We start from the raw sequence: 22,418 nt of genomic DNA on the forward strand, positions 1-22,418 counted from the left end.
AAATAACAATAACTGCCTCCCTCCAAGAAAAGCCTACAAAAACAAAACCCAGGACACAGTGTTTGGAGTAAGCAGAAGTCAGATTTCCATGAAGCACAAAAAGAAAATCCCCTCAAATGACATACAATGTCAAGTCACAGATACTTAAAAGCCCCAAGATGATACTAAGCCCATCACGACAAATTAAAATAGCTAATGAAATCCCTCATGTATTTATTGCTTGGGTTTCACAGCTAAAGTTTTTTTCGGGCCTTAATACTAATTTTTTTCAACTTTACATTATTTAACTGTCCTTATAGAGCCTTTTGGCATATCAAAAGGACCCCCAAAGAAAGTTATCCTAGGAAACAACAAAACCGAAAGATCATTACTTTGAGGCACAAAACTGTTGCAGTGTCTAAAAAAGAGAGTTGGCATTAGTTTGATAAATAAGTATTTTCCGCAGGAACAATTAGATAACCTGAATATAAGACAATGATAAATGGGCATTTATTAATTAATACTATGCTTAAACTATAGAAAGTTAACCAGAGTTACACAGTTTTTCATGAATTGCAAAGGCATTAAAGTTGACAGATTTCCCACAGGAGGAGATTCTGGACCTAAATCACTATCATCATCACTACCACCGCCACCATATCACCACCACCACCATCACCACCATCACCATCATCACTATCACCGATGACCATCGTCATCGTCACTTTAACCATCATCACCACCGTCATTGTGACCGTCATCATCACCACCGTCACCACCATCGCCATCACTATCATCACAATCGTCAATCACCACCATCATCATCACTTTAACTATCATCACCACCGCCATCATCAGCATCACCGCCATTATCATTTTCCTTCTCATATTTATTAAGCAGTTAACGATGTGCCAGTCACTCACAGCAACTCTACTTGCGAGACATTGTTATTGCTGTTATACAGATGAAGAAACAGTCTTAATGCGGTAAACTAATTTACTTAGCTAGTAGGTGGCACTTTATTGTCATTTCCACATTCAGTTCATCCCCTACCCATCTAATTATCATCCCTACTCTGACCCACCGGGCCATCTCTGGTGCCTTCCGTCTTTTGAAGAACTCAGACAGTCTTCAGCCTCCATGGCTCTCCTCAACCAGCAGAAGTTATCCCAGGTGACAGCAGGGCCCCCAGAGGTGGAGGAACAACAAAGTCCTCTGGTTGCCGAACAATTAGATTAGAGCTTCAGAGAAGTTTGGGTCCTGCTTATGTAATGTAGCCCCAATAAAAACTCTGAACATTGATGCACAAGCGAGCTTCCCTGATGGGCAGCACTTCATAGATACTGTCACACATTGATGGCAGGAGGGCGATGCATCCTCAGGACAATGGGAGGAGTTTCACGTTTGGAAGTCTCCTAGACTCTGCCCCATGAATTGTTCTTTTGGCTGATCTTAGTAGGTATGCTTTCCCGGCAATAAATGAGTAAATAGCCTTCCATGAGTTGTGAGTCTTTTTAGAAAATTATTGAACCTGGGTGTAGTTTTGGAAATCCACCCCCCTCCAAACTTGAAGTTGGTGTCAGACGTGAGGACAGCCCTGGGAACTGGGCCTTCATCCCTCACAGTTCAGCTGACTCAGGTACCATTTGCACCCATAATTTTCTTGGGAGACAGAGTTAAGGACCCAGGCATCAAATGACCACCGAGAGCCACCTTGACCCCCAGTTCTTTATGGAGTTGCCTATGACCAAAGCCTTTTTCTCAGGGGAACACGTGTCCCCTGAGGATCAACAGGCTATTACTCTCTGTGCTTGGTCTAGAAAGAGACCCAAAGGAGACCCCCTTGTGCACTCCTTCGTGAGTAAGGAGGCAGGGAAAGAAACCATGGGCCATGGGCTGTGCCTGTGGAGCATGCCATGTGCATTTCTCATCCGGGTTTCCCGAAGCACCCCGTGTCCACACCTTCTTTAAGAAAGTAGGCTTATTTTTATGTGCTTATAGTAGAGAGAAGAGGAAACCAAAGTAATTAAACACTTTGTTGCCTGTATTCTTCAATTTCTCAAGGCAGTGCACGTGCCACCTTCCTGAGGTCTGACCCTGAGAGCATTGGCATGGGCCAGGGTTCAGGACTGCAGGCTGACCGTGCTGAGTGACACTTTCCGCGTCACAGGCTGAGACTCAAGGCTCTCACGGCTTCATGGAAGGACTTAGGAATTAAGTTCTAAGTGTTTGATGTCCAGAGAACAGGCTAGCAGCTGCCTTCTACCTCACTAGGGTCCGCCCCGCCCCAGAAGTTCTGAGAACGGACCTTTTAGCCAGGCTTCACACTAAGCTCTGGGAAGAAATGATGGGCTTCTCCTAAGGGCTGTCCTTCCTTCCCACTGCGGCTGGGAAGATCTTGACGCCGTTAGTGCGGGTGCTGTTCCTGGCACGGAGGCCACCCCAGCAACTAAGCCATGCCCAGATTATAGAGTCCACTAAACCATGATTGCAGTGCAGCCCTGGGCAATGAGCAGGGACGCCTCCCCACTCGCTGGAAGGCCGTGCGTGGGCCATGGCAACTCTCCAGAACCGGGCTCACGCAGGGCCTGGCACTAACGGGCTCTGCCTGATCCTCCTGGGGGAAGGCCTCCTAATGGAGGATGTTAGAACTCAGGGGGCCTTTGAAACTTGCTCGTCCTCATCCCCACTGCAGGCCGTGTTGTGCTGCTCTATCTCCCAGGAGGATCATCGGGGTTCTGGAGGGACATTCCTGATCCCCTTGAGAGCATGGAGGCAGGGAAGAGCTGGAGAACCCCTGAGGACTGTCAGTCAAGGCAGGAGCACGGCGTCTACGCTCACAGTGCCCCGCCCCCCAGCGTCTCTCTGGCCAGAACTGGCACCGAGCAGGGTGTGCAGCGTTCATTCAGAGATTTATTCTTCAAGGAAATGAGTAACACTGCCAGAAACACAAAGAAAACATGCAACAAAGCCAGGACTGGACCCCGTCTGTCTGTCCCCAAAGACCTTCCCCTACACAGCTTAGAATATGTGTATTGTCGTTTGGTTTAATTAAGCTAGCCAAGCATCTTCTTCCCCGTATGCTTTTCTGGGAGCGGGGCCAGGCTGAGTCTAATAAAGCAGAGTATCTTCCACATTTCTACCAAGCTGATTTAGCCCGTTTCCATTGTCATTTAACGTCCTCCTAGTCAAACACCAACACCTTCATCGACACGGCCCAATCAGCAATGTCCCAAGAGGCATCTGGTAGTAGGACAGCCACTGCTAGCCCCTCAGCCAGCAGAAGCAGATGGTAGTGGGTGAGTTTTCTGACTCCTGGGCAGACAAACTGAGGAGGTTGGTGGGGGCTCTGGTGTGCTTTGGACCTCCTCCAGCTCCTGCCCATCTCCAGGGATGGAGCCCAGCCCCTGGGAACGACCTCTAGACATCTCAATTGTCCAGTGTGGTATGTTCAGCCACCCCCATAACCCTAGGGCAAGAATCCCTCCCTCACCAATGAGGTAAGAGGCTATCAAAACAGTGAAGGTGATCAGATTGCTGTAGATGGGGTAGCAGGGGTAAGAGCAGGAGGAAGGAAGGGTCATAAAACCCAAGTTTTGGCTTGAGCACCTGCATAGTGTTGAGGCCATGCACTTGATGGGGAAGCTGAAAAAGAAACGGTTGAGGAGGAAATCAAGGGCTGTCTGGAAAACAGTATGGAGATGTCTCAAAAAAAGAAACACAGAACTCTCGTATGATCCAGCAATTCCACTTCTGGGTACTTAACCAAAGAAAATGAAAACACTAACTCAAAAAGATACATGCACTCCCATGTACATTGCAGCATTATTTACAATTGCCAAGATATGGAAATAACCTAAGAAGATGTGGTGTGTATATATACAATGAAATATTATTCAGCCATAAAAAGGAAATGTTGTCATTCGAAATAACATGGATGTATCTTGAGGGCATTATGCTTCGTGAAATGAGTCAGACAGAGACAACATGAGCACTGTATGATCTCACTGATATGTAGACTCTTAAAATAAAACTCATAGATACAGAGAACAGATTGCTGGATGAAAGAGGTAGGGGTGGAAGTGAGAGAAACGAGGTCAAAAGGTACAAAGTTCGAGGAATAAAATAGTGAGTCATGGGCGACTATAGTTAATAATATTACCTTGCATATTTCAACGTTGCTAAGAGAGCAAGTCTTCTAAGTTCTCATCACAAAAGAAATGTAACTATGCGTGGTGATAGATGTTAAATGGACTTATTGTGGGTCATTTCACAATATATACAAATATCTAATCATTGTGTTCTTCCCATGAAACCAATATAATGTTTTATGTAAATTAAAAACAAGAGCTGTCTTGGGCACATACTCGTTTGGCAACACCTACTACACACCCAAGTGAAAATATTCGCACCTGTGTGATGGGAGCCTAGGCAGGGTCAGCAAGTTCTTTTCTGTACACGGTCAGATAGTATATATTTTAGGTTTTATGGACTCAAAGCCTCTGTCACAACTACTGAACTGTGCCCTTGGAGAGTAAAAACCACCACAGACAATATGTCAATCAGTGAGCAGGCCATGCTCCAACAGAACTGCATTTACAGAAACAGGTAGTGGCTGGATTTGTACCAGCGGGCTGCAGGCACCTAGCCCAGAGCTCATGGGCACGGTCACGGCTAAACACCTAAATTGGTTCAACAACCTCTAGTGGCATGTAAAGTCCGGGGCTTTTGAGATGGTCAAGGCAGGGGTGCAGAAAAGAAGGTAAAACTGGCTTCTGCCTTCAGCGGTCAGGCAGAAGAGGGACTGGTAAGTGGCCAGCGAGGCAGGAGAGCACTGGAGAGTGGGCGTGAGGAAGAGGGCCCGCCCGGTGGGGAGCCGGGTTTGAGGAAGCAAGCACTCCCAGGCTCCCAGTGTCTCTGACGCAGTTGGCCTGGATAGCGTGTTCCCCCCAAAAATATGTTCAGGTCTTAACTTAGGCGCCTTGTGAATGTGACCTCATTTGGAAATAGGATCTTTGCACATGTAATTAAGTTAGGACAAGGTCACACTGGATGAGGGTGAGCACTAATTCTTGTAAAATGAGGAAAATGTGGACAAAGGCACACACGCAGAGGGAAGATGGCCACGTGGTGGCGAAGGCAGGCAGAGGCTGCCATGAGCCAAGGAAAGCTGGCAACCACCCGGAGCTGCAAGGTGAGGAAGGATCCTCTCCGCAGCCTTCAGGGGAAGCATGGCTCTGTCCATGCCTTGACTTGGAATTCTGGACCAAGGGACCATGAGGGAGTACTTTTATGTCTGTTGTTTGAAGCTATCCGTTTGAGGTAATTTGTTACAGTAATCACAGGAAACTAACAGAGGCAGGGCCTGAGAAGGTGTATTTCTGACATTTTCCAGGCTGCTTATGGATGGGATACCCTGGCGCTTTGAAAACCAAAGCTTCCTATACCTGCAGATGTTAATCTGTTGACTTGAGGAAACCATGAAAGTTGCCACATTATCTCAAGGGCCTGAGTCCAGGACTAAAATGAGTGTGTAGAGTTAGAGGAACACAGGCTGCCGCTGGGGATGCGGTGGGATGGTAGGCCCAGCACCTGCCTAGCAGTGGGAGGGAGAGAAGGAGGGGTCGCTTTTGCCACCCACAACCTGTGACTCCTCACATCTCAAAGGGCATTAGGCACTTCAACCAAGGGAGGAGGAGGAGACAGGAGACCCATTCCAGTGGGGTTTGGCCGAGAAGGTCAAGGCCACACCTTTCAATGAGCGCTCAGAACAGTTAGCAGGTAAAAAGGTGGTCCCTTCTGGGGGCAGCACAGGGGCAGGGGTTGAAAAGGCAGTGGGGTGACTCAGGGCTCCCATCCAAGGGACTCCTTTGCCTAGGAGTGAGGACATTTTTCAACATTTTGCACTGTTAGGTTGTGATGGGACACAGCGAGGGCCCCCTGCCCCCCGCAAAGGGGGGATGTGTAACGGGGTCCAGAACTTAGGGTGTTCAAGAAAAATATAAAATATTCTCCCACCCCCTCCCAGGCAGACCACCATGGGGGATGGGAGACATGGAGCAGGGCCATTGAGAGTTACTTTGTGTATTAATAATAGGCCAGCTTCCTACCTGACTTGGAGCAGGACCAGTGACAATCATTTTGCATGTCAATAACAGGAGGAGAGCTTCACATCTCATATGCAAAGTTGGTTATTTTGCATCTCAACAAGGCTCACCAGGAAGGTTTAACTTTAACTCAGGATGTAGCTGGGAAGGAGTTACTGGGCCTGCGTGAGAGACGGCCGCCGGGACACAGACTCAGGGGAACAATGCAAAGACCTAGGGGGAAGGAAAGGGGAGAAAGGACTCTTGCTGGTGGGTCATACGAGGGTGCCGCGTGGTTTGCATTAAGAGCTGGAGATCGCAGCGGCACAGCTGACGGTGCTGAGACCCGCCAGAGGCCTGCCTAGCCGAGCCCCCGACTTCTGTTCTTTTTCTTCTGAAGGATGGTGCCCCTGACTGGCCTGACTGGGCAAAGGTGGGGAAGGCAGGACCGTGTGTGTTGGTGAGTGTTCTAAAGGGATTTTGAGATTTTTAACAGTGACATTTGGCCATTATTCAAAACCCGTATAACTTTTGAATAAATAGTTCTGTTCCTTTTTAACCACACTCTGCCATTGAGAGCCATAATTCCAAGGGCGGCGGGCAAAGGACCTAGAACAGAGGGGCCCCGGGGAAGGGGGGCGTTGTTTCAGTAACATCCTCTGGAGCTCCCCCACAATGGGTTCGTTGTTCGGTAACAGGGTGACAACCTCCCCACCCCAATCCAGGTCCCTTGAAACTTCCTGTTTCTGGTGGCCCAGAGAATGTCCGTTTCTAGCTTCCCTACAAGGCTCTTGGCACTAATAAAGTCTCTTTTTTCAATAAGAGTTAATGAAAAGTGAAACCATATCCTTATAGCTAACTGCTTGATTTTCTTGTTTTCTAAATAATGTTTTTGAAGCACCAAAGTAGATTTGAATTTGAGTGTTTTATTTTATTTTAGCCAGGAAAACATAAGGGAGAGCAGTGATCTGTGAGACCTGTGATCTGGTGACTTTGCTGCAGGGACAGGGTGACCTGGGATGCTGCAGGCAGCTGACAACTTACCTGAACAGTTTGCTCATCAACGTTTGTTTTGTCAGCAGACGGTAGGTTGCCAGGCCACCTTTAATGTCCCCACTGCTGGAATCCAGCCCAGTCACCACCAAGGGAGACTGCAGGAGTGACCTGCTAGGAGCCAGTGGCCACGCGAAGGGCCTCAGTGAGGAGCAAAGGCTATGCGCACAAGTCCTTGGAAAGGTGACGTTCTTGGCAACACGACCGCCTGAGAAGGACAGACTATGCTCTACAGGCCGTCAGAAGGGGGTGCCCCTGGGGCACACTGCAGCCTCCCTCACCGGCACTCCCAGCCTCCTTGGGAGGGAACTCTGAGTTTCAATGTGGTGCGGTATCCGTCAGGAAAATGAAGGAGAAGGACCGCCCTCCCCCCATTCACTTTTCCTGTCCCAGTGCCCAGACATTTTGAATACGTCTATCCCTTGGATGTTACCTTCCTATTTACCAGTATTTCCACCCGCCATATACACACATCATTTGCTCTTTTGCAAACAACCAATACAAATAATCTCCAATAGCAATCTTGATGTAGATTTTTATTTAAATTTTAAATTTTCATTTTTTTATTTAGGGTCTTCCTTAATAGTAATTGTAATTCTTGGTAAGTAGGATTATGATTTTCTAATGCATCAGACTTCATATTTCCTAAATGCAGAGTAGAATTTTCCAAATAAATAGGAGCTGTTTGTTTTCTATCCCATCAAATACAACCTAAATGATGAATTGTGTGTGAACATAATTTTTTAGAGCTACAAAGAAAAAAACAAAGTTCCTATAAATCAGAAGAAAATATAGAAGAAAAAATTGTTAATTTGGGGGCAGGAACAAAACATCTTAAAGAAACACAAAATGCAAATATTTCTTAAAATATTTTGACAAGTTTGACTAAATCATAATTTCAAACTTTTATAAGACATAACTGAAAGATTCGTGGTAAAGTAAGAGAAAGTAAAGACAATATGTGTCATAGAATGATGATTCAAAATTTGTAGCAAACTCCTATAAATCAGCAAAAATGGCACCAAAAAATAAAAAAATTGAGAAATGGATATAAATTAGAAATTTTTATAGCAGGACACATGAAAAGATGCTCAACCTTGCCAATAACTGGTGAAATGAAAATTAATACAAGATACAATGATTTAACTCTCAGACGGGCAAAGATTAGAAAGTCTGAGGAAGAGCCATTGCTGTAGGTGCGAACTAACCTCCTCTGTCCATGGCCTTTGGGCCAGTACGCAGCAGCCTTTGGAAGGGTCAACAGAGCGGTGACTATTGAAATTAAACTGTCTTCCCTTTTACCCGGTAGATCCTGCTTTTACACTCCGGTCTTAGAAAAAGATTCAATCGTGTATACAAATAGGTAAGTTTGAGGCTCTTCATTACTTTTAAAAGGGAAGAACCAAAAATAGTCCAACATGAAGCAATGGTTAAATGAACCATGAGGCACCTCTACCAGGGACACTACGCAGCAATCAACAAGGTTGAAGGTTCTAGGATGTCCAACCCGTAGCTGAAGGCCACATGCGGCCCAGGGCGGCTATGAATGTGGCCCAACACAAAACCATAGATTTACTTAAAACCTTATGAGATTGTTTTGTTTTTATTAGTGTTTGTGTGTTTAATGTGTGACCCAAGACAACTCTTCTTCTTCCAGTGTGGCCCAGAGACGCCAAAAGGCCGGACACCCCTGCATGCTCTCCCCAACATGAATGAAAGAAACCACTTACAATGGGGTCTCATTTGTATAACGCCTTAAGGGAAGAAAACATTAAAAATGTATTTCTAGAAGGATGTACAAGTAACTGATCTCAGGGACTGCCCGTGGGGAGGGTAAGTCACTTTTCCCTTGAGTCCTTATTATAATGTTTGGTTCATTTATCCTGTTTGAGCATTACTATTTTAGCTGTTTAAAGAAAGTAATGTTAATTTTTAAAGTCTCTAAAAAGCTTTCCGGAGACATGTTTTAAGTAAAGAAAATAAACTAGAGAACAATATTTGCATTGTACCTTTTAGGTAAAAGGATATTCATATAAACAAATCTATATTTTTCTTTCAACTTCTGTACGTAAATACTTGGAACCGTGACTGAAGGATGCCTATCAATGTGTGCATCTGAGAAGAGGTGGACTGCAAAAAGATCATTTTAATGTATGAGAAAGTAGTCATCCACAACTTAAAACATTTTTAAAATGTTACCTTTGAAAAATAAACTTGTGTCAGAAGAAGAAAGTGCACATTTATTTTGATCAAAATAAGTGACATTAAAAAGATTGGTATATTTCATTGTTCCATTTTCTGATTTATACACACTTAGGTTTATTCAAAAATCACACTATTGTACCATAAGAATGTTTATTTCACTAGTGATTTTTAATTTTGTAGCCACAATTTCCCAATATTTTTACATCATCACATCTTTTTATCTACGCCTTTTAAGCATTAAGTACAGAATTTGTTAGAAGTTAAAAAAGAAGGATACATTCTTTCTGTTGAATAATATATTTAACTTAAAGATTATTAACCTTTTGGATATCAAAAACTGAAGCTACTAGGGTCATATTTATTTGTAGGTCCCAAAATAGCCCTGAGGTCTAAATAGGAAAATACATCTTAGACACTAACAAAAACCCTCACTTCGAAATAAAACACTATGATATTTACAGAATTGTATCCAGACTCAACATTTTTACAATATCCAGAAACCTGCCAGATTTTCAAAAATGACAATGAAAATAGCTTTAAGTTCAGAAAACAGCTTATACCAAGATCAGACAAACATCACTCAAAACCCGGCACCCTACGCAGAAGTCTGCTCACACACATCTCAGACACCCAATAAATGCCAGACAGGATGCTTTGAATGAAGAGAATTGTAATGAGATCAGCCATTTCTATTTATTTGAATGGGGTATATTATTCAAATTTCTTAGGCTGTGCCAGACTCACGGGGTTGCCGGCAGCATTTATGGATGTGCAGCTTCCTTTTATAGCTTTCATCAAATGTGACATCATCGTGCAGTTCCAAACCAGCTTCTAGAACTTCTGCTCCCAAACTGGTGTTAAAGTGCTTCCATGCGACTCCCCAGAACCTCACCAACGTCAGGCCAACGCCTGCCAGGCTCTACCTGGGATGGTGGCCTCAGTTTGGTTTCTCCTCTACATTGTCTTTAAAAGCAATGCAAAGGTGTCACACCATGATGAAACAACTTCTCCCAAAACTCAACTTATGTTCTCTTTGATGAGAGTATCTAACACTTAGGCAGACTTGGGAAAACCTTAGCGCTTCTTAAGGGTAAAGTGTGGATTTTCTGGCTAGCTTGGTGCCAAACTCCAGGGCAGTCGGCCCCCACCCCACAGCCACAGGCTGAACGCCTAGCCGAGCTCTCCAAGCCGAGTCCTCTCCAGCCAAGGATGTTGTCAGGCAGAGAGGCCCAGGCCTGGCTGTAGGACCTTGCCAAGGAGCTCCGACACTAGTCACCCGGGCAAACACCCTCTCTCAAGAAAAAGACTGTGCTTTGCCATCCTGGCTGTTACACGTCACATTGGCCGGGCCTTGGGCCTGCAGCCCTCCTGAGTACACAGCATCCTAGCAGGTCGCACCTGATGTTCCCTGGGGGCCACAGTGAAGCCACAGCAGCAGTCACCTTCGTGAGCAGGAAGCCAGGTCTCCTTACAGGTCGTGTGTGGGCACGCGCGTGCGCACTCACCCCTTATCGCACACTGTCCACTTCAGCACAGCTCGCTGCCACTGGCTGTCATTGCGCTGCAGGGCCACGCCTGTCACACAGGTCTTATTTCAGACTGGGAGAGAGCGAGGGAATTGTGCACGCAGCACTGGCGTGCACCTGAGCCACTCAAAGATTAGTTAATCCAGGTAGTGGTTGGGTTTCCTTTGTCTTTCGAAAATCCTCCAGAGGTCTGTCTTTAGCCACTTATTTCAAATGTTAATGAAGAGACGTGAATTCAAGGGCACAGGAGTGAGCAGCTGACTCAGAGTTACACAGGTGCCCAAAACAAGTTCCAGGTGCATCAGGGTGTGCAACTGAGAAGAGAGCAGCCTGCAGTTCAGGAAGAACCGTTCTTGCTGTTAGTGCTTGTGGCTGACAACAACTCAGCTGTGATGATTTTCTCCCTATTCCAGTTGTCGTCATAAGTGTTACTTTGCTGTTTAATAAAGAGTGATTGTCCTCCACTTTCCTCCTTCCTTCCCCAGGAGACCCTGGCCCTCCCGGCAGCTGCCCGGACGAGACGGGGCTCGGGCGAGCCTGCTGCCGGGAAACCGAGGCCCAGGCCCGCGGGCACAGGGCCCTGAGGGTTTCTGTGCACCAAGCGCCCCCAGCCAGGTGCGGGATCCACTCAGTTCCCTGCCACGGAACGGAAAGGGACCTGGGCACATTAGACTTTCCCAATACTGTAAACAAGAAAAAGTGCTAGCATTTTATCATATAAAGGACTGGTTGTGACTCGGCGCTTCCAATAGTCTGTGATAAATCTCAATACTGCCGGGAACAACCATATTGTATTAGAATGAAAAAATGAGTACGCGTGAATCTCCAGGTGAACCCAGAGGAAAAAATAACACCTGACTAACAGCAGGGCTGTAACTCATTTCACAGAGCAAACTTAGCAAAATTATGAAAAGATGGTCTTCTCTCTTCATGTAGTGTGGACAAGGAGGAAAATACAGTGCTCTTGCCGGAGGCTGCAAGAGACAAATCATAGCTCCCTCTTAGTCTTGGCTCATTTATTCACCTCTCAGGGAGGCTTTTCTTCATAACTGGGGGCCCATGCTTCTTCCCTGGGGACAGCAGGCTTCACATCCACTGTAGGACCAGGGTCTGGCCCTGCCAGCTGGGATTCAGTTTCACAGACAACAGCCTTGCCTCCACTCACACTGGACTTCTAGGGACCTGGGCAGCACTGACAGCAGAACGAAGTGGGCAGAGGCAGCCTGGCAGGGCCCCTCAGCACCCACAAGTCCCATTTTCCAGCTGACACCATGAAATCCAGCTTTTTCAGCAAAACGAGCCTCAAGTCTTAGGAGGGCCTACTGTCGAGGTGAGGAAGGTATTGCAGTTTCCCATCTTCATGTTCCTGAGGTCTCAGGCTGCCGATTGGGAGGAACATCAGAAGAGCAAAGGTTCCTAATATCATGTGCTGCATTTCCCCAGTGTAGCCAAAGCCAGGAAGGCATAGCCTCCGAGCACCGAGGTCATTTCAGACGGCCTCTCCCAGTCTTTCCCTCCTCTCTCCCAGCACCAAGCTCAGCGCTGTCTGGCCGTGGCACACTTGATTCACAGGAGCACACAGAAAACGGAGTCATTTCATACCACACACCCCAGTGTCAGATGGGGAGGTACAAGCAATGCATAGCCCATCTGTGTTATCACAAACACCACTACTCCCATAGGTGGTGAATTTCTTTTCTTTTCTTTTTTCTTTTGATAAATACAAGGGTTCCCATTCCCAAGAGGCAACTGAGAGGCACTGAAAAGACTCCACATCCACCCCAGAGCCATTTCAGCTGCCAGGCTCGCTGGGGTCCAATAACCAGGAAAGCTCAACTGAGGGGCAATTCCCAGACATCTCCCTCAGAAGCAGCAGCATTGACATCATCTTAGAAACATTTCTTCTGTCTAGTTTAACTGTAATTCACACAAATACTAAAAAGTATCAAAATATACTTCAACTTTCCCTCTAACTATATTTATACATAAATCCCTGAGAAGGTACCTGTTAACTTGAAATTTACTATTTATAATTAATTAACATTAGGGGTGCATGCAGACACCAGACCCTCCCCTCTCTGTACATGGGGGTGGGGTGTGGTCATCTGTGAGGAGAGAAACCTAAGGCTCTCTCCCTAAAAGCAGGGGGTGGGGGGATTCTAAAGCACCTGCACAGATGCTGGAGAAATCTGCTCTTCATTCACTGTTGGGTATTTGGAGGTCATGACATGATCATTCGCCAGGGACGCCACATGGCCTCTCATTATGGCCTCTCATTATGACCTTTTTAGACCTCAGAGTACTAGGGCCAGGGATGAGCACAGCATTTAGCCAAATCAGAAGAAAATGGGCAGAGGAAGAAAAAGCAAGTGAGGAAAAAAAGAGGACACAAAGTGGGTGGCAGAGAACCAATGTGACAAAGCCAGGAAACATGAAATCAGAAGGGGCCCATCAGTGCCCTTGCCCCTGACACTAGAGGACAGGGGCAGGGAACGACCCTGGTGAGACAATGCAGCCAGCCACTCAAAGCAATAAAAATACATAAACACAAGAAAGTGGTCCTAAAGAAGTGCCAGATAGGACCATCCAGGAGACTACAGATGCTTCCACCTTGGGGACCAGTCCACATCACATCCAAGGGAGCTTGGCCAATCCGAGCTCTTGGGCATAAGGGGCACCTGCAACCAACTACTACCAGTGATGCTCACAGTGGGTACAGACCTCTGTGCCATTCTTATTTTCCCTTTCTGAGATAAGGAAGGAACTCACTACAGTCTGGCTTTCAAAGCTGAATTATCACAACTATTCCCCATCAGTTCAGGTGCACTAGGCAATATGGAGGGCTTTGCGAGGTAAGTGTGAGACCCCTGATCACTCAATGCCTGATGGTGCTGAGCGGGAAGAAACAGGGGAGGCCAATCCTGCTCCCACTTGCAGCATGAGGCAGCCAGGCATTGGCCCCCAAGGAGCCGGGGAGCACGCTTTGACCTACGAATCCGGGATTATAATAAAGACCTTCTAATTCAGTCTGTAACATTTTAAATCTAGAGCTTCCAAGCAGGATACTATTTAAATAAAGTGCTGTCAGTAGTGCATATGTGACATACTCTACAACCCACACGGCCAGTAGAATTTTTCAGTGCTTTACAGATTTAAAAACAAAAAACAAAAAACCTATGGACAAGAAAGTCCCACTGAGAGCTTGGGGCCCAGGGCAAGTCACGTCCATGCTCTGCCAAAGTCCCCACATCTTAGAAACCCTACAAAGTCAATATGAGGACGAACCGAACCTCGGAGCAGTTATCAAAGGAAAAATAAAAGTTCACATCAGGAAATCTCCGGAGCGGAGTCTGGGGGAGGGAGCCTGGCAGCCCGCTCGCTCGCAGAGAGTTTGCCTAGCAGGAGGGCGCTTCACAGCCAACTCTAATCCCTGTTCCTCTAGATGACAGCATCACCCTCCACTTCACTGGTTTTCACTCTGGGTTCCTTATTCTTTTTGCCTTTTTTTCCTATTTTAAGAACATTGAATTCAATTTATCAAAGAGCACATGACTGAATTTTGTATTTCTAATAATAATTTGTTAGAGTTGCTCCCATTTTATTAAAAAGTTTTTCCTCTTCTATCTATTTTTGAACATGGTAAAGATTTTATATCCGGCTTACCTAAAATCTCTTGCTTAAAATGAGGTTAGTTGTAGCAATAAATACACATTTCTCTATGCACCATTTCATGCTTTGACAATAGGTTTTTCTTCACTATTATTACTGTATAAATAAGAGCTTAAAAAATATGATACAAAGAAATCTGATTCCTGTCTCACTTGATCATTTTGCGTAAAAATGCCTCCATCAAATAGAAACAAATATTTGGCATCACTTAATCAAATTAAAAAGAACATACAGGGTTACATCCACCCAAGATGAGAAGGAAAGGCAAGATCAAAAAGAGCAAAACGGGGGAGAATTTCACAAATTCCATATGAAATCAGAGAGATATCACAGTTATTGCTAGAAACAGTATTTTAAACAAAGGATCTTCAGAAAAGTGCATTAAAACTGTCTTAAATACAAACAGCCCCACCACCAGTAAAATGTTGAAAATTTGATCATGATTAAAATATTATACAGAAATCACCCTTGGATAAATTGATTTTAAAAATTTTCTTGTTCTAAAGGCAGACATTTAGGCAAATTGCCTACTAGGTGTATTGATTGCTAGGGGAACTGGTTTTAGGCAAAGCAATCTGTGTTGCGCCCAGACCACTCCTGGGTGCAGCCTGAACAAACACGGATAGCTTTCCGGGCCCCGCAGAGGGTACTGTTCCGGAGGGCCCTGAGCAGCGAGGGCGGGCGGGAGGCGCACCCTTCCTGGAGCGGAGCCCCGCAGCGTCCCCGCGGACCCCTCTCGGGGCTCCGGGTGGCGCCTCACTCAGACCCGGCTCTCCTCACGTCCGTTTCCTCCAGGGCGCCACTCGCCTTTCCTTCTGCGCTGCCGCCGCCCGCTGCCTCTCCGCCTCTTCCGCCTTCCTCTTTTCCTCTTTGGCCTCCTTGTACCTCCACTTGGGGAGCTGCAGGTGGGAGCTGTCCTTGGTGCTGCCCTTCGCGTGCGCCCGCTCGGGCTGGAAGGTGGGCGCCGGCGCCTTGGTGATGCGCACCCTGGGGATGACCAAGCCCGGCCGCACGCTGCTCCTCCTTAGCAGCTGTAGGGGCAGGAGGCTGGCCTTCCGTGGGGCACCTGGCTGCTGAGGAGATGGGAGGCTGGCTCTCAGGGCCCCCTCTCTGGAGATGCTCACGGTGTGGGAGGTCCGGATTTGCTCCTTGGTGCCCTCCGCCTTGTCCCTCTCCTGGACATAGGTGTCCAGGGCCCCAGGAGCCTCCAGGATTTCCTGCACCGCTAGCCGCCTTTTCCCCACACAAGGGGGGTTCTCAGGGCACACAGTGTGGCAGGCGATGGCCACAAAAGGACTGTAGAGACTGGTAGTCATCCTGACCATGTGGTCCAGGGCCCCTCCATCCTCCAGGCCCCGGCGCGAGCGGGAAGTCAGCGTGGACCGCATAAACTTGCTGAGCCTCTGCAAGCAGGTTTTGGAGTCCGCAGGCCTCGAAGCCCCCTCAAGGGGCAGCAGTAGCTCTGGCCTGTACCATTCCCCAAACTGCTCGGGGCAGGGTCGCTCCAGCAGCCTCTGGATGAGGCGCGCTGCTTCAAACCGCCCCGTGTAAATGGCCCACTCCTGGGGTGACATCCCACGGCGGGGGTCCCTTGCGTGGACATCTGCTCCTGAAAAACACAAAACACAAACTGTTATGAGTGGAGGCAACAAGAGCTTATCCCTTCCACAGGCAGAAAACAAAAATTCAGTGGAATGAAACAAAGGTCAAACTTCCAAAACCTAATAACAGAATCTGCCCCTAGTCAGGCGGATGAACCCCTCTCTGATCGGCACCTGCTGCGTTTACTGTCACAAGTGCTCCATTGGATGGCTTGTCTTTCCTAAATGATACCACCTGAATTGAGCACCTCAATCTTGGAATTTCTTTTTTTTAAAATGAGATTTCTTGGCTTTTCATCAATGAGGAGATGATAACAAAGGTGCTTTGTGAACAGGCGACTGATGCTGCTAAAATGTTCTAAAAACTCTTACAGTAACAGTCACTTGCATTTATCTATCATCTCGCTTTTCCCTCACAGATCTCTGTGAGGATGGCTATGGTTGTTGTTTTGCAGAAATGTGAGGCCACTCACTTTTCCAGTACAGAGGCCACGTCTCACTTGCTTCTATTGCCTCAACACCTATCATCCTGGCTGGTAAGCATCTAACAAAGGTTTGTTACAGAATGGATGGCAGTCACAGTGGTCGGGGGCCCTGCCTGAGGCCTGGAAGCTGGTGAAAGAAAAGGTCTCCTGACCCTCAGCTCCATGCTCTTTCCACGCCCCACGGGGCAGTCCCTTCCTCAGGGGTAGTTTTCTGTGTCTACCTGGCCAGGCTCTAGTTCAGGGATTTAATCAAACACAAATCCGGGTGAGCTGCAAAGGTATTTTGTAGATGTGGTTAACATCCATAAGCAGTCTGGCTTGAAGTCAGGGAGACTCCCTGAAACAATGTGGGTGGGCCGTGCCCAATCAGTTGAAGGTCTTAGAAATGAAAGCTGGATTTTCTGGAGGACTTCAGCTTCAAGACTCCAGCATCACCTCCTACCCCAGTGTCTAGTCCACTGCCCTGCCTACAGGTATCGAGCTTGTCAGCTCCCCAAACCACGTAAGCCAACTCCTTAAAACAAATCTCTTAATAAAATAAACCTCTTAATGTATATCACCCATCGGTTCCATTTTTCTGGAGAACCCTGACTCCTACATCTTCACAACCTCGCCTACACTGGTCACTTCCTTAATAAATCTCCCCCATACCACCACTGCCCCCTCCTGATATTTTACAAATTTCAGTTTGGTAGTAAAGTAAGAATTAATAAGGAATTGCTGTTTGAGTCATCTTAGTCCAATCTCAGCCCCATATACAGTTAAAAATCATTCAGAATTTCAAGTCCCATTGGTCACGTTTCCACTGTCAGCAATGTGGAGAAGTGGGGCACTTATCTAGCCTGCGAGCGCCCCGGGACCAGGCCAGGCAGAGGCTTCTTTCCCACGCAGACCCAGGCGTCTGACCTGGGGGGACTGGTCAATATGTGCTGAACTGAGGAGAGCAGGGGAGCCTGGCAGCCCCCCGGGGCCCCATGACCCAGGCAGATCCAGCTCAACTGATTTCACCTGGTGACGCTCTTAATTCTGTGACACATTAAGGAATAGCTGTGTTAGAAGAGCGGTAATTATTTAGAACTGGAAATCAGGATGGAACTCATTAGCTAGAGTACAATTTATAAACGGACTGAAATGAAAAGGGGGCAGTAAAAGTGTCATTGCAAAAAATAGATGACACATTAAACCTTAATTAATTGCATGTCACTTAAAAAAGGGAACAAACTGCAAAATTAAAATCTTAATGAACACTGCTTGAAAGAGACATTTTTCAAATACTAATGGAAAACTCAAGGAGCAGCTGTCCAAAGCTGAGTGCACCTCTTCCTGTTCCTCTTGTACCTTTTCAAGATGATCTTGGAAAATACAAACATTCTAAAGAACAAAGGCCAGTCTAACTATAAAACAGCCCAAGAACATTATTCATGTTCTAAGTCAGGGATCCGTTTCCTTAAGAAATTACTATTAAGGGTAGTATGAATGGCCTTATTGTAGTGATTATATCATGAGAGACAAGTACTGATGCTTAACACTTTATATGTACAGGGTAGGGCAAAAGTAGGTTTACAGCTGTGAGTATGCAAAACACAGTTTATTCTTCTGTTATTATTTATTAACTATTATGTTATTTTTCCATACAAACAAATGTAACCATACTTCTGCCCCACCCCATATAGCTTTTAGAGAATATGGGAAACTTCCAAAACACGACTATCCATCTTCTTCCAGTGAGACGCTCAGCCTCCCCACCTCCTTCCCAACGCTGTTGCACCCAGGGCGCCAGCCGTGCAGACCAGAGTTGGACTCCGGCCACTGGATCCATTTGCTGCCGTGTTGAGTGCTAGGAGTTGTCTACACAAAATCCTCTATCTTATTCAAGGGAGCTACGTACTCAGTTCTAGACAATGCACCACGAACCATCTAACCCAGGGTTTCACAACCTCGGCACTATTGATTGCCATTTCTGGCCATATCACTTTGTTGTGTAGTTTGTCCTGTGCACTGCAGGACTTTTAACAGCATCCCTGGTCTCAACCCACTAGATGCCAGTAGCATTTCACCAGTTGTGAAAACCAAAAGTGTCCCAGGCCTTGCCAAATGCAATCCTGTTCCCCAAATTGGGGTATTTATCCCAATTTGAGCCCCAAAGAGAAGGCAGTTGCATCCTGCTGAAAGGGACAAATATGGCTGGGGCTGCTGCTTCCTGTCTGAGGCATGGATGTGCAGCCTGGAGCTGTGAAGACCATCTTGCAATCATCAGGTAACCAGTAAACAAGCTGGTGGGGGGGGGGCGCGGGGCACAAAGTAGAGAAGAGGAAGGAACCTGGGTCTGTGATGCCCCCTGGCCCAGGGCCAGCTGTGCATGGTGTCCGCCTACCTCAAAACTTCTAGCAAGGTCTGAAAAACATGCCTATCTTCCTTAAACCACTGTTAAGTCAGGATTGCTGTTCCTCACAGCAGAGAGCATTCTAAACCGGCCCTAAAGGAAAGCAAGCTGCCTTTCATCACTTATTCTCAGGCTGCTTTTCCCAGGGAGTCTTGGCCAGGTCCATGGAAAGAGCTGGAGACAAGCAGGGCGTGGGATACATTACTTCCTTCCTCGTCTCTCCACCAGCCCCCATTCGTGTTATCTATCCTTTAAAGCCCAATTGTGTCTCCCCTCTGCCCAGAAGCCTTCCCGGTCACATGGGACCTCTGTGGACCAGTCCCTGCAGGCCTCCTCCTATGCCACCTCTGGCCTGTTATCTTGGGCACTTGGGGTATAATCAGTATCACAGTTCAGGATGCAGGGTCACAGGAAAGCACCCCAGATGGGCATCAGGCCATCTACACTCCAGCCCACAGCACAGAGGGCAACTGCCACAGGTTTAATGTGCCCGGGGTCTCTGCTGCCCCAGGGATGAGCTGGACGATAAATACCCCGGCGACCCTGGTGCACCCCCACAAGGCATTCCTGAGGTGTCTTGTACTAGGTCTTTCTGAGGTTCTAAGGAGGGCTGGCTCCTGGCTGCCTGCAGGGGTCACAGCTCATCAGCACAGTTTCTTACCTTTCCTGCCATCCTGGCCTCACCTCCCTGCCCTCCACACCACTCCCCAAGGTCATCTTCCAGAAAAACTAAGTGCCCTCAAGTCTTTGCCTCAGGGTTTGCTTTCATGGGTACCCAAGCTAACACACTGCCCTAGATGATACAGAATGCCTAGTTTTTAACCCTTTTTCTGCTTAACAACTTGAAACTGTTCCAGCTGGGCAAATTCTTCATTCACAGGAAATTCACGTTTTCCTCATAAACAGAAAGAAACCTTTCAGTGGTATCACACCCTTTGGCTTTCTGGAAGCACACAGCCAGGGCTAGCTTAGAACAGAATGACCGCATGGTCAATACCATGAGTGTTCCCTCTTCCTCATTAAACAAGCCTCCCACACCTTCTGCTTTTTTCAATGGAACCACAAGTGACTTCGCATTTTTTTGTTTGCTTGGTTTTCTTCCAATAATCACACCACCCATTGGATGTAAAGCCAGCTCCCTTAAGCAAGGCCCGGACCTGCCAACCTCCTCCGAGTTCTGCCTGTCTTCAGAGATGATCATGTCCTCCACACGGCTTCCCAGGGCCACTTATTTAAATGGACCTGTCACTTTGGGGTATTAATATTCCATTGAATTAACAAGGTTCTACAGCGTTCCTTGTGATTCTCATCAGCAGATCTGACAGTATTCCTTGGGAAGCCAAAAACCAAAGAGCCAATAAATCAGCTTTTCAGAACCTGGTTATATTTTTATTAAAATCCAAAGTTCTGATAATTCTAACATTATTTTGTTCTGCCTGACAAGTTAAGATAAGAGCTGTTATGTGTCTGTAGGTTCTCAACTATTGGAAAAGGTGAACAATTGAGGGGAGCATCCAGTTCAACGATGCATCATTTCTATAATGAAATGGTTCTTAGTGAATATAATGAAATTGCAACTCAGAAATTCAAACTCAGGAGCAGAAGTACACTCATTTACAGCAGAATTTGTAATGAGAAGGAGATACACACTTTTACCCCAACCATTAATATGTAGCAACGAGAATGGATGCCTTCTGCTCCTGAAATAACCACAGGACGACCACCCTGTGTTACCTCTCAAGGTGCCTTTCACAGCTGTACATAAATGCCAACCTCAAAGAAGCACTTGGCCATTCACACCTTTAAAAGATTTAATTTTTCTTAATATTGATAAGACAAAAATACTTGTGCAAGTTTTTAAAATATCTTAACAACTATCCTTATTGCTGTCCACCAAACCCAGGGAAAACATTCAAGCACCCTCTTTTTTTCCCTTTTAAAATATACATACATGTCTGCTACAAAAGGAAAATGAAACTTGCTTTCCTGGGGAAAAGAACTATAAACTAACATAGTAGTAACAGTAGAAAATGAAAATATTCTAGAAGTTAGGCTCTACAACCAAAGCCTTTGGAGGCAGGGCAAAAGCTCCCTGAAAAAGGTGTCAGGATTTTATTTTAAGAAGGAATACAGGACAGGATGGAAAGAAGAAAGTATATAGAGGAAAAAAATTTTCTTTCCACAGTTTCCCTCTTTTCACATTTATACTAGTGACATCAGTGTTCACAATGGGGAACAACTAAACCCCCCAGGGGATTTTTGGCAAAGTCTGGAGGCAATTTTGGTTGTCAAACCTGGAGGATGCTACAGCCACTTGCCGCCAGAGGCCAGGGATGCTGCTGGGCATCCATCTACTCCCAAGACCACGAAGAATTACCTGGCCCCAAAAGTCAACAGTGCCAAGGTTGAGAAAGCCTAAGTTAATGCTTATTGCCCTCAATAAGAAAGTTTAAGTATCTCACCACAAGAATGTTTTTCAAAGAGAAGAATAGATCATATTTTTTCATTCACTTAACAGATAATTATTGAACACAGAAATTCACCAAAAACAATAACAATAATAGTAATAGCCAAAGCTGACTGAAGGCTTCCTTCACTCCAGGCACAAGTCCAAGGCCTTTCCACATGTGAACTCATTCAACCCCCGTCACGACTTCCTACAGTAGCTCCTGTCATTTGCCCCATTTTATAGAAGGGGAAACTGAGGCTCAGGACATACAGTTCAGGGATGAACACAGTCAAGGTCTGTACTCAGATGGAGTCTAGACTCTGATGGCTCAGGGCTCACGGAGGAGGAAACGGGAAAAGGAGAGCGCGTGAAACCAATGCCCACTTTGTTATCCAAACAGCTGAATGAGGCAGAAAACAACACTTAGCAAGGAACACACTGCCTGTAAGCAGGCCCATCTCTCAAGAGACCAAAAGGTGTTTTTGGAGTTTCACATCTGTGAACATGTAGCCAGTGCCTGAAACCTCCACTAGACCCGGAGGAAGATAGAAAAGCAGCAGAACCTGGGCATTTTCCAAGCGATTGGAAGGCGACTGACCTACAGACAAAAGGGTTTGCAATTCACATTAATTCATTGGGAAAAATGCACAGGTGTGACTAACACCCTACATTTTTGGTTGAAAAATTGAATTGCTAAAGATCTACACTCAGTTGTAACTAGATCCAGACTAAAAGCAGATGACACTTCCCCCAAACACAGAAGCAGCACACTAACCACTGTTTCGTCAGGGGTAGCCTCTCTCCCTGATACAGACAGACAGGGCCCAAACTGTTGAAACTGATGTCTCACTTTGGAAACTGTCGGTGAGTCAAAAGCAGTCAATGGGATTAGTTTTAAGTATGATCTTTTTTTATTGCCAAGAAAGTTTTCATCTTCAAAGCTTCTGTCTTCATTTACTGAATTTATTTTCCATACAACAT

The 22,418-nt window shown here is 46.3% G+C and overlaps 1 protein-coding gene across 1 annotated transcript in view; it reads right to left on the bottom strand.

The window, feature by feature from the left end:
* Positions 1–13,487: 13,487 nt before the first annotated feature.
* ANKRD33B (ankyrin repeat domain 33B) overlaps positions 13,488–22,418 on the bottom strand; it is a 56,656-nt gene continuing 47,725 nt past the window's right edge. Inside the window, exon 4 of the mRNA XM_054578330.1 lies at positions 13,488–16,128. Within this exon, the coding sequence (XP_054434305.1) occupies positions 15,296–16,128 (833 nt within the window). The 3' untranslated portion in view covers positions 13,488–15,295. The remainder of the gene's footprint in view (positions 16,129–22,418) is intronic.

This window comes from Pteronotus mesoamericanus, unplaced genomic scaffold (genome assembly GCF_021234165.1).
Source record: "Pteronotus mesoamericanus isolate MK-2021 breed Mesoamerican mustached bat unplaced genomic scaffold, CSHL_Meso_final contig_50, whole genome shotgun sequence".
NCBI classification, from domain to species: Eukaryota; Metazoa; Chordata; class Mammalia; order Chiroptera; family Mormoopidae; genus Pteronotus; species Pteronotus mesoamericanus.